General features: G+C 40.6%; 2 protein-coding genes across 3 annotated transcripts in view; both read left to right on the forward strand.

The window, feature by feature from the left end:
* papss2a (3'-phosphoadenosine 5'-phosphosulfate synthase 2a) overlaps nt 1-5691 on the forward strand; it is a 44478-nt gene extending 38787 nt beyond the window's left edge. The window contains exons 11-12 of the mRNA XM_036594084.1: nt 830-1059; nt 2682-5691. Coding sequence (XP_036449977.1) covers nt 830-1059; nt 2682-2823 — 372 coding nt within the window. The 3' untranslated portion in view covers nt 2824-5691. The remainder of the gene's footprint in view (nt 1-829; nt 1060-2681) is intronic.
* An 11197-nt stretch (nt 5692-16888) lies between these two features.
* ptena (phosphatase and tensin homolog A) overlaps nt 16889-18532 on the forward strand; it is a 50202-nt gene continuing 48558 nt past the window's right edge. For both annotated transcript variants that reach the window (XM_036592752.1, XM_036592753.1), the window contains exon 1: nt 16889-17999. In XM_036592752.1, the coding sequence (XP_036448645.1) occupies nt 17921-17999 (79 nt within the window). In that variant the 5' untranslated portion in view covers nt 16889-17920. The remainder of the gene's footprint in view (nt 18000-18532) is intronic.

The raw sequence follows: 18532 nt of genomic DNA on the forward strand, positions 1-18532 counted from the left end.
TGAATCTCTGGAATCAAGGAAACGATTATTTTTTAGTTTGACTACCAGCCCTAACTTTTACACTGGAGCTAAAAAGATAACATAGCTAGTGGGGGGTGCAATGATTATTCGACTAAAATCGACGACCGAATTAGTCAGCAACTAATTTAGTAGTCAATTAGTTGGTGACGTCATTACGTGTCTGTCCCGCGCTCACTATGAATGTTTTGACATGACCGCTTACTGGAGAGTTAACAACAGCGCGATGGCAGCCTCAAGAACAAAATCCTCAAAAGTATGTTAGTTATAAGTTGTTATATTTTATTTCTTCTACTTTGCACATCCTTGGTTATATTATTATAAATTTTGACAGGAAAAAATATATTGGAGTTTGAATTTTTTTATCTTTTGTATTAGCAGGAAAGTTTGCTAAAACAGTGAATTCTTGAATGTTATTTATCTTTATTGTCTTCATTGTTAGTTAGCAAATGCATAAAACCTCAAGCTAAATTTAAAAGCTAATAGCTACATAAAAGTTATTTGGTAATGTACCAATTCATAATCCGATTAATCGAATCTTTGTTTCAGTAATCGATAGATTATTCGACTATTAAATTAGTTGTTGTTGCAGCCCTAGCTTAAAACTCCAAAAATTAGCATGCTTCAAACGTCATCCCTAAGTCATCGACGCTCATTTGGATTCTAAACTGAATTTGAATTCTAAATTTGATGTTTTCACCACATTATTCCATTAGCATGATGTTGAGATGCTGACTGTGCTTTCCTCCAGAATAGGACTGAACTGGTACAACAAACTGGTTTCTTACTCTTCCTGTATGTGAAATTGCAGGTGCAGTGGCATTGCAGGGCTAGAATGATGGCTGGGGTTAATTTCTACATCGTGGGACGAGACCCTGCCGGCATGCCACACCCAGAGTCAGGGCAGGACCTGTACGATCCATCTCATGGGGCTAAAGTGCTGTCCATGGCTCCAGGGTTGACCTCTGTGGAGATCATCCCTTTCAGGGTGGCCGCGTACAACAAGAACAAGAAGGCTATGGACTTCTACGACAAGGACAGGTGAAACATGCATGGAACACAAAATGGAAAAGAAATACATATTATCTGAAACCCAAATTAACTAATAATGAAATACAACCCTATTTCCAAAAAAGTTGGGATGCTGTGCCAAATGTAAATAAAAACAAAATGCAATGATGTGCAAATCATTTAAACCCTGTATTTCATTGAAAATAGTACAAAGGCAACATATCAGATGTTGAAACTGAGAAATGTTATTGTTTTTTGAAAAGTATATACCCATTTTGAATTTGATGCCAACAACACGTCCCAAAAAAGTTGGGACAGGGGGAACGAAAGGCGGGTAAAGTTGTGTAATGCTAAAAAAAACACCTGGTGGTTAATTGGCAACAGGTCAGTAACATGATTGGGTCTAAAAGAGCATCTCAGAGAGGCGGAGTCTTTCAGAAGTAAAGATGAGGAGGGGTTCACCACTCTGTGAAAGACTGCACGATCAAATAGTGCAACAATTCAAGAATAACGTTTTTCAACATAAAACAGCAAAGAACTTTTGCTTTTCATCATCTATGGTACATAATATCATTAAAAGATTCAGAGAATCTGGAGAAATCTATATCTAATATGTAAGGGACAAGGCCATCCACAAATGCAAGTTAAAATTCTAAAACTCAAAGAAGAAACCACATATAAACAGGATCCAGGAATGCTGCCACCTTCTCTGGGCCCGAGCTCAATGGACTGAGGGGAAGCGGAAAAGTGGAAAAGTGTCCTGTGGTCAGTATTCATGATGGTATAGGGGCGCATTAGTGCACATGGCGTGGGTGACGTGCACATCTGTGAAGGCACCATTAATGCTGAATGATATATACATGTTTTGGCAACATATGCTGCCATCCAGACGACGTCTTTTTGAGGGAAGGCCTTGATTATTTCAGTAAGACAATGTCAAACCACATTCTGCATGTATTACAGCAGCATTGCTCCACAGTAAAAGTCCAGTTGCTAAACTGACCTGCCTGCAGTCCAGATCTGTCACTCACTGAAAACATTTGTTGGCATTAAATTCAAAATGAGTATATATTTTTCAAAAAACAATAGAATTTCTCAGTTTCAACATTTAATATGTTGTTTTTGTACTATTTTCAATTCAGCATAGAGTTTACATGATTTGCACATCATTGCATTCTGTTTTTATTTACATTCTGCACAGTGTCCCAACTTTTATGGAAATGGGGTAGATAGTAGAATAAATTCTGTACATTTGAAGCAAACTTATTTTGCACGTTTTGCCTAGAATAAGTGCATTCCTATCGAAAAATCTGCCCCTCGCTGTCCCTGCTTCCTCTTGACCTTGTCCTGCAGGTGACCACTTGTGTTCTGTAGGTGCTACACACTTCTGAGTCATGAAGTGAAGATAAGGAAGGCATGTTTAAAGCAGTATTGAAGTGAAGGGAGCGTAAGCTGTAGTCTCACTGGGCCGGACTTGAACGCTTAACAAGAATAGGGACAACTTGTTAAACTTTTGGTGCTGGATTGCAGCGAAATCTGCTGCTAACAAGGGTACAAAGCCTGACACTGCATTGCCTTAAGACATGCAGGCAGTCTTTTCCCTCCCTCTCTCATCTTTTGCCTTCTCATCTCTGTCTCTCTCTCTGTTTCAGACACGCTGAGTTTGAGTTCATCTCAGGGACAAAGATGCGGAGTTTGGCTCGCAGTGGACAGAACCCTCCAGATGGCTTCATGGCCCCCAAAGCCTGGAAGATCCTAACTGAGTACTACACATCTATGCAGAAAGAGCAGTAACAGCACAGCAATGAGCAGCCGAACGGGATTCTCCTGCTTTTTAATGAGACCACCATTCGGAAACCAATCACAGACAGTGGAGCCTCGTAATACCTCAGAGTCTTAGGATATGAATTATTTCATTGTGTGAACTAGTTGTTCGAAACGAAACCCAGGGAGTGCCTCAGTCAGTCGATACCTGGTTAATCATGACCTTATCAGGCTGCTTCATGTTCACTTTCTTAAGATATGCATTATTTAATGAAAAAGGGATGGAATGAGAATGTGAGTGAATCCTGTTTTTTTAAATCAAGTCTAACCCAAAGTGCCTTAATATGAAGGACCAAATGCCCGCACATTGGGTGCTATGCATTTTTATTGTTTGATAATATATTTTGAATACAACCATAATTAAGTATATATTTACATTCAAAAGGTGACTGAGTGCAGCTTTTTACATTGTATATTTATATAACTTGTACTATGCGCCTGACTGTGATTGTGATTTTCAGCTGACTGAAAAACCTTTGAGATGTGCCTTGTTTTGAATAGTATTTTAGGGCTGCACGATATATCATTTGATAAATGATACTACGATATTAACACATCTGCTTTCTATGCTGTACACTGGGGTTCAATCCCCATCTGGGTGAATACCCTACACTATACCAATAAGAGTCCTTGGGCAAGACTCCTAACACTGCCTTCCCCTACCTGTGTAAAATGATCACATTTTAAGTTGCTCTGGGTAAGAGTGTCTGCCAAATGCTGTAAATGGTAAATGATATTACAGAAGTCTGGACTATGCAAATGAGCCTCTAACATCAGGGGTCTTAAACTACCAGCCCACAAGACAAGCTTCATACAGCCCATTGCATATTTACAATTTATCCTTAAATCTGGCTATTTTGTTTTTCTGAGGGGTAGATTTGCTTCGCCACCAGACGCCGTGGCCAGTTTCCCCTATATAAGCTACAGTCTTTCACAAATATTGGTACCCCTGGTAAATGAGAAAAACAGGATGTAAAAAAACTTTCTTTATTGCTTACGTTTATTAAATTTAATTCAAAATGTTAACAAAAAAGTCTAACCTTTACTCGATGTGCAATGATAAAAAAATGTAATTAGGAAATAAATATTTTCCTCAAATCTATGTGCCATGATTATTGGCACCCTTTCATTTAATCATTTGTGCAGCCTCCCTTTGCAAAGATAACAGCTCTGAGCTTTCTCCTATAATGTTTAATGAGACTGAAGAACACACAGTAAGAGATCTGAGATCATTCCTCCATACAGAACCTCTCCACATCCTTCAGATTCCGAAGTTCACACCGTGGACTCTCCTCTTCAGCTCATCCCACAGGTTTTCTATGGTTTAGGTCAGGGGACTGGAGTGGCCATGGTCTGTGAACCATTTTTCTCTTGATTTTGAAGTGTGTTTTGGATCATTGTCCTGCTGGAAGGTCCAAACTATGGCCCAGTTTGAGCTTCCTGGCTAAGGCAGGATTTTTCTGCTGGTATTTGATGGAGTGTGCGATGCCATGTATCTGTATAAGCTGTCCAGGGCCTTTGGAAGAAAAACAGCCCCACAACATCACAGATCCACCACCATACTTCACACTGAGGATGAGCTACTTTTCTGCATGGCTATCTTTGTGTTTATGCCAAACTTACCTTTGGTGTTTGTTGCCAAAAAGCTCTATTTTGGTCTCATCTGACCAGAGAACATCGTCCCACTGAAAGTTCCAGTAATGTTTCGCAAACTGTAGGAGTTTCCTGACCTGACAGCAGAGACTTCCTTCTGGCCACCTCCAAACAACTTGTGGTTCTATAGGTGGTGTTTGACTGTGGTTTGGGAGACGTTCTGACCGCAAGATCTAACTAATGTCTGCAGCTCCCCATCTGTGATCCTTGGAGATTCTTTGTCCACTCGAACCCTCTTCCTCACTGTGTGTGGGGTCAGCACAAACATGCGTCCTCTTCCTGGCAGATTCTTAACATCTCCAGTTGCTTTAAACTTCTTAATTATTGACCTGTTAGTGGAAAAGAGTGTTTAGCTATTTTCTTCTAGCCATTTTCTGATTTGTGCAACCTTTTGTTGCACATCGCTGCTGTTCTCTCTGGTCTTTCTCGTCAACGATGGACGACTGAGGGAATTTGCTCGGTTTTTCATTTCATATATATTCCCCAGTGAATCAGGACATCATGGCTGACCATGTAAGTGTTCCTTTTAACTCAGTTGAAACATGAAATATAATTAGGAATATACTTTGGTTAGATTTCACCAAGAATTTCTAGGGGTGGCAATAACTGTGGCACACATAGATTTGAGAAAAATATTAATTTCATGACAAGATTTTTTTTTTCAATCATTATACCGTAAATACAGGTTTTATTTTTGGCAATATTTTAAAATGAAAGATCAAACGGATAAATAAGAATATTTTTTTACAGCTCATTTTGCTCATGATTACCAGGGGTGCCAATATTTGTAGAGGATATATAAAATCAGTATAAAATCAGTTTAGTGTTAAAAGAAGAACCATTCAAACAAAACCTGATGCAGCATCAATGCTGTACAATGAGCCGTGACTATAATTTAGCTATTCTAATTCAGACTGATGGTTAAATCTGCCTTCATGGATTCATTCATGACAAAATGGAAGACAGAGTGTGTCAGAATTAAAAAATGAATGGACTTCTTAAACAACTGCTTTCACAATAAAAGTCCCATATAATTCTACTGTAAAATGTAAGTTCACTTGATTCAGTTGAACACTAAAATATTTATTAAACACTATGTATCTATACTACTACTACTGTTATTACTACCCTGCTTTCAAAGAAGTTGGTACACTGTGCAAAATGTAAATAAAATACAGAATGGAATGATATGCACAAGATTTAAACTCTATATTTAATTGAAAATACTACAAAGACAACATATCAAATGTTGAAACTGAGAAAGTGTATTGTTTTTTGAAAAGTATATGCCCATTTTGAGTTTGATGCCAACAACACTTTTCCAAAAAAAGTTGGAGCATGTTTACTACAGTGTTACATCACATCTTATTTTACTCTGTGAAATGCTTTCCCATTCTTGCTTGATTTAAGCTGCTAAAGATGTTTAGCACCTGAACTCTTTTAATACGGAGCAATGCTGTTGTAATACCTGCAGAATGTGGTTTGTCATTGTCTTGCTGAAATAATCAAGGCCTTCCCTGAAAAAGACGTCGTCTGGATGGCAGCATATGTTGCCAAAACATGTAAATATCATTCAGCATTAATGGTGCCTTCACAGATGTGCACGTCACGCATGCCATGTGCACTAATGCACCCTCATAAAATTACGGATGCTAGCATTGTAACTGTGTGCTGACAAGCCGGATGGTCCCTCTCCTTTTTAGCCCAGACACAGTGTCCACGATTTCCAAAAAGAATTTCAAATTTTGATTTGTCAGACCTCTGGTCACTTTTCCTCTTTGCCTCAGTGCATCTTAAATCAGCTTGGGCCCAGAGAAGGCGGCAGAGTTTCTGAATCTGAATTTACGTCCTGGGAAGATGTCAAATCTGCCATAACTTTTGCATAGGCCACGTTTTATGTTTTATTTATTTTCCGTTATGTTAAATTTAGCTTTGTTAACAGTAATTGTGCATTGAAATGTGCAGAAGTGTGCTCTCTGTAGAGGATGTATTAACTTATTTTTGACCAAAACTTTCACGTGCTACTGTACATAGTTCAAATTCATACTTGAAAAACATATAAAATATGTATGGAACACACCTTGTTCCCTTGGATAAGACCTGTGGCTACTGACCATCAGGTAATTTGAGCTGGGGACCGCTCCTCTGACCAATCACACTTCCCAAAGAATGCTTCTTTGGCTGTTTTGATGAATCGAGGTATTTATAAACTCCAAAACGTCAACTGTTTTGTGTGAATAATGCAGGCCAATCCTGAACCATGTCACATTACTTGATTCACCAGAGCATTTTATCGAGAATACATCTTAGAATCACAGTACTATCAGTATAAAAACTCTCAATGTTATCGCAATACTAGTAAGTTTATGTGTATCGTGCAGCTCTGGGACCTGTAAATGGCTCGCAGTCGGTATGAGTCTGTGTATCTTGACTGCCAAGCTAAGGGCAGAGTTCATATTTTACACATTAGTCAGAGGCCAAGGCTCAGTTATGTGTGCAGATGGGACTGTCCAGACGTTCTCGCATAAAATCTCACATGATGAAAGTCAATTATAGGTCCGGCAGCTTGTCAAAGAAAGGAGAAGAAGATATGAATGTTTTGCTAATCCTAACCATCTCTGCTGTTTTTAAAGGGAAAAAGTCACACGTTAAAAATGAGATATCTTATATATCTTATGAGTCCAGTGGTTAGTTTCCATTTGTGTCTTTTTAATAGTCTGATGGGGTCAGACGTGATCTCATAACAGGAATGTCTGGGGACAATCGAGAAATTTGGGGGGAAATGTGAGTGGGAACGTAGACTTATTAGGGTGGGAAGAAGCTGAGTGTGATTTTGAAACCTAATCCAACGTAGGACCTCAAAGTAGACGTGACTGTGCGCTCGTCAGCGTCGTTCACCAAACAACAAGCCTGTTTCTATACCAGTGTAACACACACTAACACACCACCACCACATCAGTGTTACTGCAGTGCTGAGAATGATCCACCACCCAAATAGTACCTGCTCTGTGAGGGTCCATGGGGGTCCTGACCACTGAAGAACAGGGTAAAAGGGGGCTAACAAAGTATGCAGAGAAACAGATGGACTACAGTCTGTAACTGTAGAACTACAAAGTGCACCTATATAGTAAGTGGAGCTGATAAAATGGACAATAACTGTAGACACAAGGTAGGTGTACCTAATAAAGTGCTCAGTGAGTGTAATGTGTTCACTACCTCTTGCAAAAGAAAAGAACAGTCATGTTAGGTAACGTCAGCGTCTCGCTAGCTGGCTTGTTCTGCTGGTGTTTGTACTCCGGTGTGACGAAAATATCTGACTTTGTCAAAAGTTGTCAGGAGCTTCTCACAGGATCAGTTTCTCACAGAAGAACTGTAATATTAAAAATTAATGAAAAAGAAAAAATGGCAAGATGGAGAACAAGAGACCAAAGAAACCCACAAATGTGAGAATTTTCTCTGTTAAAAATTATGATAATCACTGTATTATCTTAGTTTAATGTCGTTTCAGTGTATTATGGTCGTTTTCTTCATAACAAGCATAAAAATTTGCTAATAGCATGCTAATGTCTCGGTAGCTGGCTAACTTTCCCGTTCCACCTTAAATAGCCCAGCAGTTCTGATGCCTGAAGTGCCAGAATGTAACTGCTGCACCATTTAAGGTAGAACGGGAAAATTCGAACAAGAAGCTGGTGAATATCTGACTTCAGCTTCATATCACTGAAGAATTAGGGGTGGGTGATAATAAATAATTGCCCCCTCTTTGAAAGCATATGATGCCCTAAATGTAACTAAAGCCCAGCAGTGAGGAGCTGAACTTTACCCTCCTCTGCTGTCACTGCAGACTGGCAGGGTCGCCTACAGAGCAGCGCTGGTAGCTGTTAATGAAGTAATGCTCTTTTTATCTGAGGGTCCCAATTCAGAGGAAGATTTCAACCACTACCCTGTAACTCATTTCCAAGAGGTTAGGGTGACACTCGAAAACAAGGGGTAGGGGTAAAAAGAAGAAATGGGCCTTAATGTGTCAACTTTTGACAGCGTCAGCTACTTTTGTTACAGCGTACTGGAGTCTAGTGGAAATAAGGTGGGGGATTTAAGGGGAGCATATCTTATTAACGGCACATGACAACATTTGATGTGTGAAATAGATCATCACTGTCAGAACAAAACCTTGATTCTCCATTTTTGACAGTGCCAGTTGGTCTTTATATTGTGTGAAAATTTTATGATGAATGGTCCAAAATTACTTGGAATCAAATGTTTTTACATTAACTTCAGTTATAAGACATTGTTTTTGCCTTATGGGTTAAAGTTACTAATTTGGAGATTTTCACCCTGAAAGACAAAATATATTTGTCTGTGGGTTGTTTTAGGAACACACACACACACACACACACACGCACACACACACCTTCTAAGCCGCTTATCCTTCTGGGTCGTGGGGGGAGCTGAAGCCTATCCCAGCAGTCATTGGGCGGAAGGCAGGAAACACCCTGTATAGGTCACCAGTCCATCGCAGGGCAGACAGACAGACATATACATTCACACACACTCACACCTAGGGGGCAATTCAGCATCTCCAATTAGCCTGACTGCATGTTTTTGGACTGTGGGAGGAAACCCACACAGACACAGGGAGAACATGCAAACTCCACACAGAAAGGACCCTGGTCTGTTTTAGGAATAGGTACCTATAAAGTTTTAGTAAAGTTTTAGACTGTATACCTGACATGTTGTCTCATTTGTACACTATTAAGATAAAGCCAAGTAATATTTCAGCTTCATTACTAATTATTTCTCAAAAATGTATTTGTTTTTGACATGTTTTCATCTTAATATTCACATTTGTGCATATATTTGAGTAACATGTTTGCATATATTCTAAAAAAAGATACTTTTAATCATTTAAGAATACCAAATTCAATGTATTATTAAAATCTGGCATCATACAATCCAATCTGACGCACACTGCTGCATCATTCTAACCTAATTTGGTGTTTTTTTGAGTTCTTCTCTGTACTTACTGATATCTCTATCTTTAGAGCAGCACTTATCAGGTTACCCCAGTTCACAGCTTCACAGCTTTGTTTTCTTCACTGTACTTTCTACACTACTTACATAACAGACATGTGAGTACTGTATTTAAAGGTAACTCAAGAGTTGCCCAACTGCAGGGCTGGAGTCCAGAAGACTTCACAATGCACCTAACAGCCTTGTGATAGTTCAGCAGGAAACCAAATCTACACCATTTTCTCCTTAAAACATTTAGCTGTCTATCACAGCATACTGGAGTTTAAATTAAATAATGAATACTGAATATAAGCTGCAAAAAAGTACAGACTTTTAGCTTTAATTTGAGAGTCTCTTAATCCAAATTGGGTGAATGGTGTAGAAATTACAACCATCTTCATATATAGCATCTCCCCCATCCCATTCTTGTCCAAAAAAATTATTTTTCATTTCATAATGCACCAAATGTTTTCAGTGGTGACAAGTCTGGACTGCAGGCAGGTCAGTTTAGCACCCGGACTCTTTTAATACGGAGCAATGCTGCTGTAATACATGCAGAATGTGGTTTGTCATTGTCTTGCTGAAATAACCGAAGCCTTCCATGAAAAAGACGTCGTCTGGATGGCAGCATATGTTGCCAAAACATGTATATATCATTCACCATTAATGGTGCCTTCACAGATGAGCACGTCACCCATGCCATGTGCACTAATGCCCCCTCATAAAATCACGGATGCTGGCATTGTAAACATAAATATACATTTAGATAAATTAAATGACATAAAGAAAACAAATGCCAAATGAATATTATAAAATATATAATGAAAGTTGTTGTCCCCAGGAGTCGTGTCACTGGTGTTACTGTGTAACAAAAAATCTCTTATTTTGAAATAAAAGTCACACTGATGACATCACTCGACTTCCTTTTACCTGTTTTCTGAGGATCTATGAAGAAAAGCACATGGTGAGTCCACTGTGTCTTTCAGTTATCAGAGATTTTCTCATTTAGCTCATGATTTCATACAAGCTTTTAGCTGACGTCACTGGTGTGACCGACTTTATTCTAAGGTAACTGTGAAAAAATAGGATACAAATGGATTAAATTCCATATTTTAGTGGATATTCAATGATTTCATGACATTAAATTAAAAAAAGGCACCGGTGTTACTGTCTCTGGTGTCCCTTTATTATGTGTAACACCAATGAGGATCAGTAACACCAGTGACTCCTATGGAGAGATAGAAAAGTGGACGTTTCTGTAGAATGACCCATATATATATATATATATATACATATATATATATATATATATATATATATATATATTTATATTTATATATATATATGTATATATATGTACGGCTCGTCTGCTACGAACGTTAACCGGCAGGCAGCACATTGGCGAAATGTGACAGTTTAGTCTGGCTGTGGTTATAGCGCCCCTTGCTGTAACTCTCAGAACGCAGCTTATACTTGTGCTGGGTTATGAATTGTGCTGTGGCACGTTTATTTTAGAACACACCGACATGCGAACCTGTATAACTCGAAGCATCTGTGTTCACGTACAAGTACTTTCCTGACTGAAGCCAATGTAGGAGAATTTGTTTTACCCTTCGCTTATGTTCTCCCGTTTCTTGTGAAAAGGGCTGATTTAGTTTGCTCGATGCTAATCGCTATAAACCTCCATTACGTATTAGCTGTACATGTCTTGGCCAAACAACTACATTTGGGATAAGAAGGAAATCAATTTTTTTTACCAAACTATTGCGTTAATTCATGAGTTGAAGCAGGTGTGCTTGAGCAGTGGACCAAACAGTGCTGGACTCTGGCCTTCAGGGTCCAGTACTGAGCACTGCTGTAGCTCTACTGTCTCTCCACCTCTCTGTGAGCGTGTCTGTGTTATCTCTCTCTCTTATAAAGGCAAGGTTGATTATATTTAACTCATTAAGCAAAACATACAACCCAGGCCTGACATTTATTACACTCTACTGCCACCTGTTGGAACATAATCAGAAGAACTGCTTATGTCACTTATTCAGTACCCATTTAGGCCCAATCCCATTTCTTTCCAATTCTTTTTACCCCTACCCCTTGTTTTCGAGTGTCACCCTTGGAACTGAGTTACAAGGGGTAGTGGTTGAAATCTTGCCCTCTGAAATGAGACCCTCAAATAAAAAGAGCATTACTTCATTATCAGCTACTAGCGCTGCTCTGTAGGCGACCCGGCCCGTCTGCAGTGACAGCAGAGGAGGGTAAAGTTCAGCTCCTCACTGCTGGGCTTTAGTTACATTTAGGGCATCATATGCCTTCAAAGAGGGGGGCAATTATTTATTATCACCCACCCCTAATTCTTCAGTGATATGAAGCTGAAGTCAGATATTCACCAGCTTCTTGTTCGAATTTTCCCGTTCCACCTTAAATGGTGGAGCAGTTACATTCTGGCGCTTCAGGCTTCAGAACTGCTGGACTATTTAAGGTGGAACGGGAAAGTTAGTTAGCTAGCTACCGAGACATTAGCATGCTATTAGTGATTTTTATACTTGTTATGAAGAAAACGACCAAAATACACTGAAACAACATTAAACTAAGATAAAACAGTGGTTATCGTCATTTTTTAACAGAAAAAATTCTCACATTTGTGGGTTTCTTTGGTCTCTTGTTCTCCATCTTGCTGGTTTTTCTTTTTTTCTCATAACTCTCTGATTGGAGTCTCTGAAAAACCTCCGTTTGGAGGGTCATGTAGCTCCAACACTTCACCCTACCCCTCTATCTCAACAAAAATCTGGACACCCTGCCCCATGGAAATCAGCACAAGGGAAAAACAATTGTGTGTTTATTCATAACAATATATTATATTATTATATAAATATTTTTACACCGATCAGGCATAACATTGTGACCACCTCCTTGTTTCTACGCTCATTGTCCATTTTATCAGCTCCACTTACTATATAGGTGCACTTTGTAGTTCTACAGTTACAGACTGTAGTCCATCTGTTTCTCTGATACTTTGTTAGCCCCCTTTTACCCTGTTCTTCAGTGGTCAGGACCCCCATGGACCCTCACAGAGCAGGTACTATTTGGGTGGTGGATCATTCTCAGCACTGCAGTAACACTGATGTGGTGGTGGTGTGTTAGTGTGTGTTGCGCTGGTACGAGTGGATCAGACACAGCAGTGCTGCTGGAGTTTTTAAACACTGTGTCCACCCACTGTCCACTCTATTAGACACTCCTACCTTGTCAGTCCATCTTGTAGATGTAAAGTCAGAGACGATAGCTCATCTGCTGCTGCACAGTTTGTGTTGGTCATCCTCTAGTCCTTCATCAGTGGTCACAGGACGCTGCCCACAGGACGCTGTTGGTTGGATATTTTTGGTTGGTGGACTATTCTCAGTCCAGCAGTGACACTGAGGTGTTTAAAAACTCCAGCAGCATGTTAGCAATCGTTAGCTTCAGCTGCAAGTGTTAGCAAACACTTTAGAAAGCTGGAAAAGGCAAAAAACGTATGTATCCATTAGATACTTGAGTGTATTTGACATTACAGCCTCAAACATAGCGTCATGTTATTGTTATTGCCAGTGTTTTACCTTATATATCAATTTATTGTAAATTTATTTTAAATGAACGCAATAAAAATACTGATTTCTAGTGTAGCCACTAATGTTGATGTTAATAAATATATTTACTAATGATGATTTAGGGGAGAGCGGGACACAACCGCACATTTTGGTATTTAATATTGAAAATACTGAAGTTGGAATAATCATGTTTTTATACAAGTAACATATTCATCTCAGCTACAAACGAACACTCGAACTTTGTTTCTAGCTCCTTCTGTTTGTGTACAATTCCACTGAAAATGACGGGAGGCGCAACGTTACAGTTACAGTTCAGCCCATGGCTGGATTAATTATAACAGAGGGTCAGTTGAAACACTTGCTATAAAAGTCTAATGCTTAGTGCAAACAAAGTTAATTCAACATAATTCTATGTTGTAATAAACAAACACATTTTCCAGCCATACTGCATTATATATCATCTATAAGACAGACAGACGGATCAGTTGATAGATACACATACATCAAATTATATATGAACACTGATATAAACTGTGTCAAACCATGACAGATTTATTTTTGTCCAGTGAAGGACGGCAAATAAAAACATCACACATCAGTAAAATATGCAACATTGTTTGTGAATAACTACAGTTTTACCAGCTGTTGATGTCAGTGTCATTAATATAAAACCAGAATATTAACATCTAAAAGATGCTAATAAAGAAGAATCTCTGTTTTCAAACATTTTCTCACAACCACCTCGAGAGCCACAACATTTTATGTCCATTTTACCATCTTGGCTGTAAACATGTCTCAGTGTGTGCTGATGTGAGTATAGGCTAAAAATATAATATAAAAGAAAACGCAGACTTTATGTGCTCTGCTTTAAGCTTTAGCTCAGCTGTAGCTGCTTTTCTCGCATCTCTGGCAGGAAACTTTTCTGCAAAAGTGGAATAGTTTCTTGCAAAATGTCTCTCAACGTTCGAGCCAGAGCCTAAATTCAGGTTCACGACTTTTGTTTCTCGATGCAGATTAAACATATCAGGAAACGAGCTGTAGTGATTATAAATGCAAACAAGTCCATTTGTCTCCAAATTATCGATGTTCGCCTTAAATCTTTTTCTTTGCCATTTTGTTGGCTATTAGTCAGGCGAGACTGTTGTCTGCGTTGCTATCTGACCAGCAGTCTGCGCAGCAACATTCAGGGTGAAAAGTTGATGAATTAGCAGACATAGCCTACAGTAACTCCAGCGTTTAAAACCATTTATTCCTAAAACTGTGTTAGAACGACCAGCAGAGCTTTATTTTACTGCAAAGGATGATTAATTTACACACACACACATTTTCTAAACCACTTATCCTCCTCAGTCAGGGGTGTAGCCTATGCCATGTCATTGGGCAGAAGGCAGGATATGATTAGAGAGAATTTGTGGTCTCAGGGGTCACAACAACTGTGACCTTTTTTAGGAAAAAGCATCACATAAAACAACAGTCTGAATAATTTACCTCATTGAAAGGTTAGACTTCTCTCATATGTTCCATATATATCTATATCTATCTATCTATCTATCTATATATATATATATATATATATATATATATATATATATGTATATATATATATATATATATATGTATGTATATATCGCCACCACTGCGCCACTGTTTCTCTACAGTGGCGCACTTCTCATCAAACCCCTCTGAATGACTATGTTTATGTCCTAATGATTTAGTCATTCAGACATTTTAAAAAATTGGTTGAGTTCCCCTCTAAAACCTAACTTGGAGGACATAAGTGAGGTGAGGTTTGACACACCTTCCACAACAGGTGGTGCTAGACGGACCAGCCTATTCAGCAGCTCAGACTCTGGAGTCTCAACTTGGTTTAATGTCTTCCGAGGCTGGAACAGTATGTACTTAAAGGGCAATTCCACCAAATTTTCAAAAATTTGTGCATAAGTAACAGGTTAAGCCTGTAAACAGATTCAGAGTGGTGTGGTGTGAAATGCTCCATTCTAGAGTAACTTACATAGAATTGTTCACAGTGTTGGTGATGGGAACCAGACATCTGAAAAGTTTAATGCTGCTCCCTCAGAGGAAGTCACAATATAAGGATACAAATACGCTGCCTGAAGTCTGTCATGTTGTTTTACGCAAGTTTTGAGGTTAGGATTTGGCCTAAAATGTATTTTTAAAAGCGAGTAATGGCAGAGCTGTACATATAGGGCATTGTGAGGCACAATAGCCCTGAAAGAAAATGTATTTATCCAGATTTTCCATTATTTTCATCAGCATCACATAAAACAAATCAGACTGTATATAAGACACTATAGGTTGACTGGCGGTTTTGGATAGGTCATAGAATGGCAATGTTTATGTTGTGGACACGGCGACCCCTGGTTACTGTCACCACCACTGTAAAGAAGTTGGTGAACTAGAAGTTGCTAAATTTCTCTACAAGTGAAGCATTTTACATCAAACCACTCTGAATGACTCTGTTCTCAACGAGCGAATTTTACAGAAATTTTGAAAAATCAGTGGAATTCCCCTTTAGGCCTAGCTTCGTCAGGTGTCAATATAAAGGAGTAACATGTACAGACATTGGCTCGTACACAGAATATCACAATGACCCTTCGTTTTCATGTAACGGAAGAAAATTCAGCTTCGTCATTAGATCGCTATCTTCACATTAACAGAGGTCAAGCTCGGGCAGACTAGCTTCTTCCCCATTCCACTCAGCTTCAGGCTAGAGAAACTAAGGCCCAGTCCCATTTCACCCCTCGCCCCTACCACTGAGCCTTTAGCCCTCTGTTTTGCGTGTTCACATCTAGGGGTAGGGTGTCCCAATTCTTGTTGAGATAGAGGGGTAGGGTGAAGTGTTGGGGCTACATGACCCTCCAAACAGAGGTTTTTCAGAGACTCCAATCAGAGAGTTATGAGAAAAAAAGAAAAAACGGCAAGATGGAGAACAAGAGACCAAAGAAACCCACAAATGTGAGAATTTTCTGTTAAAAAATTACAATAATCACTGTTTTATCTTAGTTTAATGTCGTTTCAGTGTATTATGGTCGTTTTCTTCATAACAAGCATAAAAAATCGCTTATTAAATTGCTAATGTCTATTAGCTATCTAGCTAACTTTCCCGTTCCACCTTAAATAGTCCAGCAGTTCTGACGCCTGAAGCGCCAGAATGTAACTGCTGCTACACCATTTAAGGTGGAACGGGAAAATTCGAACAAGAAGCTGGTGAATATCTGACTTCAGCTTCATATCACTGAAGAATTAGGGGTGGGTGATAATAAATCATTGCCCCCCTCTTTGAAGTCATACGAGGCCCTAAATGTAACTAAAGCCCAGCAGTGAGGAGCTGAACTTTACCCTCCTCTGCTGTCACTGCAGACGGGCCGGGTCGCCTACAGAGCAGCGCTAGTAGCTGTTAATGAAGTAATGTTGATTTTTTTTATTTTGTCCCATTTCGCAGGCCAAGATTTCGACCACTACCGCTTGTAACTCAGTTCCAAGGGGTTAGGGCGACACTCGAAAACGAGGGGTAGGGGTAAAAAGAAGAAACGGGACTGGGCCTAACGCTGCGTTATATCTAAAAAAGCCTTCCTCGTTTATAGAAGCCGCTGTAGCGCGATACGACGTCCATTCAGCGGCGGTACGGAACAATGTGCGAGCCGTCGGGCAGCGAGCGCCCTGCCTGCACTGGAAACTTCCCCAATCGCCTCAACATGTGACCACTTTGACAGGGCGAAGCGCCGCCTGCTTTCAGCGCGTATCCTTCCGCCGCGGAGCGAGCCGCGCACAAAGGGGCCCACTCGACTCGACGTCGAAGCGATTTAAAACACATTTTCTACAACGTGATCCTGCTTCTGTTCCGATCAAATACGGCCGTTCGTTAAACGAGCCCGATCCGCCGTCGAACTATTTCCGTACGGGGCGGCAGGATATCTTCTCTGATTCTGCCAGATCTACCTTCTTTTTTCCTCCGCTGGAAGCCATGATGGAAGTTTGAGAGTCGGGCTGGGAGAGAGAGCCGTGCGAAGATGATGACTCCCCTGGACGAGCGCGTAATCCGGCGACCGCTGTAAGGCCCAGTGGCTGCGCACTCGACACATGTAAGGTGGAGACTGTCAGGTTCTTTTGTTCCTTTCTCCGAAAAAAGCGTCGACCTTTCAAGCTCGGCGACAGCGATGGTCGTCCGTTAGGACGGTTCTGGGTTTTAAAGGAGGGGGGAGCGCGGAGCGAGCTAGCCTTTGTCGCTAGCTAGCGATGCTAAAGCTACGCAGCGAGTGGCTCTGGGGGAAGAAAAAAAAAGGCTCGCCTCGGTTTTCCTGCGCTAGCGACGATGGAGAGGAGCCCGTCCTCTCTGCGGAGCTGAACCACGGCGCCCTCGGCGCGCCCGGACCCAGAGACTCGTAACGTCGGCTCGGCTGGTTGCGGCTGTGCGGGTTCGGCCGCTCGGAGGCTTCGCTCGCTCGCTCTCCCTCGGCGGAGGACTGCGCGACGGACAGCGGGCTTTTTCGGAGGGGAGAGAGCGGGGCCTGCTGCTTTTGTTGGAGCCGCCGCTGCTGCTGCCGCTGCCGCTGCTGCTGGAAGGCCCGCGTCTCTCCGCCGCCACATAAAAGCCCCGTAATCCTGCTAGCTACAGCGGGGCTACGACGGGGCTACGGCGGGGCTACGGAGCTGAGGAGAAACAAAAAGAAAAATCCCTCAGACGAGGGCCAGAGTCAGCGCAGACCAGGACTGACTAACCCTTAAAGGACTGATACGTGAATATATATACGTACATATATAAATATATACAAATATATATATATAAACTCAGAACTCCTGTCACTGCAATGGCTGCGATCATTAAGGAGATTGTCAGTCGCAATAAGAGGAGATACCAAGAAGATGGATTCGATTTGGACCTTACATGTATCCTTGGCCAGTCCTTCATGCCTTAAACATGTCCCTCTTTAGCTCTGCTCTCGACTAATGTCCATATTTTTTGTTTTAAAAGCGAGGAAAGGTCGGGGGTATTGATGAATTAACGTTAACGTCAAGCTAACTTAACGCCCGCTTGGCTTTCGAAGGTAGTATATTGATACGGTAACGTTAACCGTGGCAAAGCGAGGTTAATTTGACCATTTTAATGCCTTATTTCTGATTAGTGACGTTAGCTAACGGTTATACTGGTGTTCGGTGAGCTGTTTAAGATGCTAACTGGTACTAGCACTGGATTGCAGTGAGCTGCTTGGGTAGCCTGACCAAAGGCAAGTGGCCCATTTTCAGTGCTTTTGTATTGGCTGGATCTGGAGCGATCAACGTGATCGATACCACTGATGTCCTTTTACCCCCTATCATATAGACTGTAAAGCCTCATCTGAATGCTTATAGAGGCATCTGTTGAAGCTGTACAGAACTGATGGCTTCGGTCGCATTTATAGCCCTGCGATGCTCTGCTATCT

The sequence above is a fragment of the Colossoma macropomum genome, unplaced genomic scaffold (genome assembly GCF_904425465.1).
Source record: "Colossoma macropomum unplaced genomic scaffold, Colossoma_macropomum, whole genome shotgun sequence".
Classification (NCBI taxonomy): domain Eukaryota; kingdom Metazoa; phylum Chordata; class Actinopteri; order Characiformes; family Serrasalmidae; genus Colossoma; species Colossoma macropomum.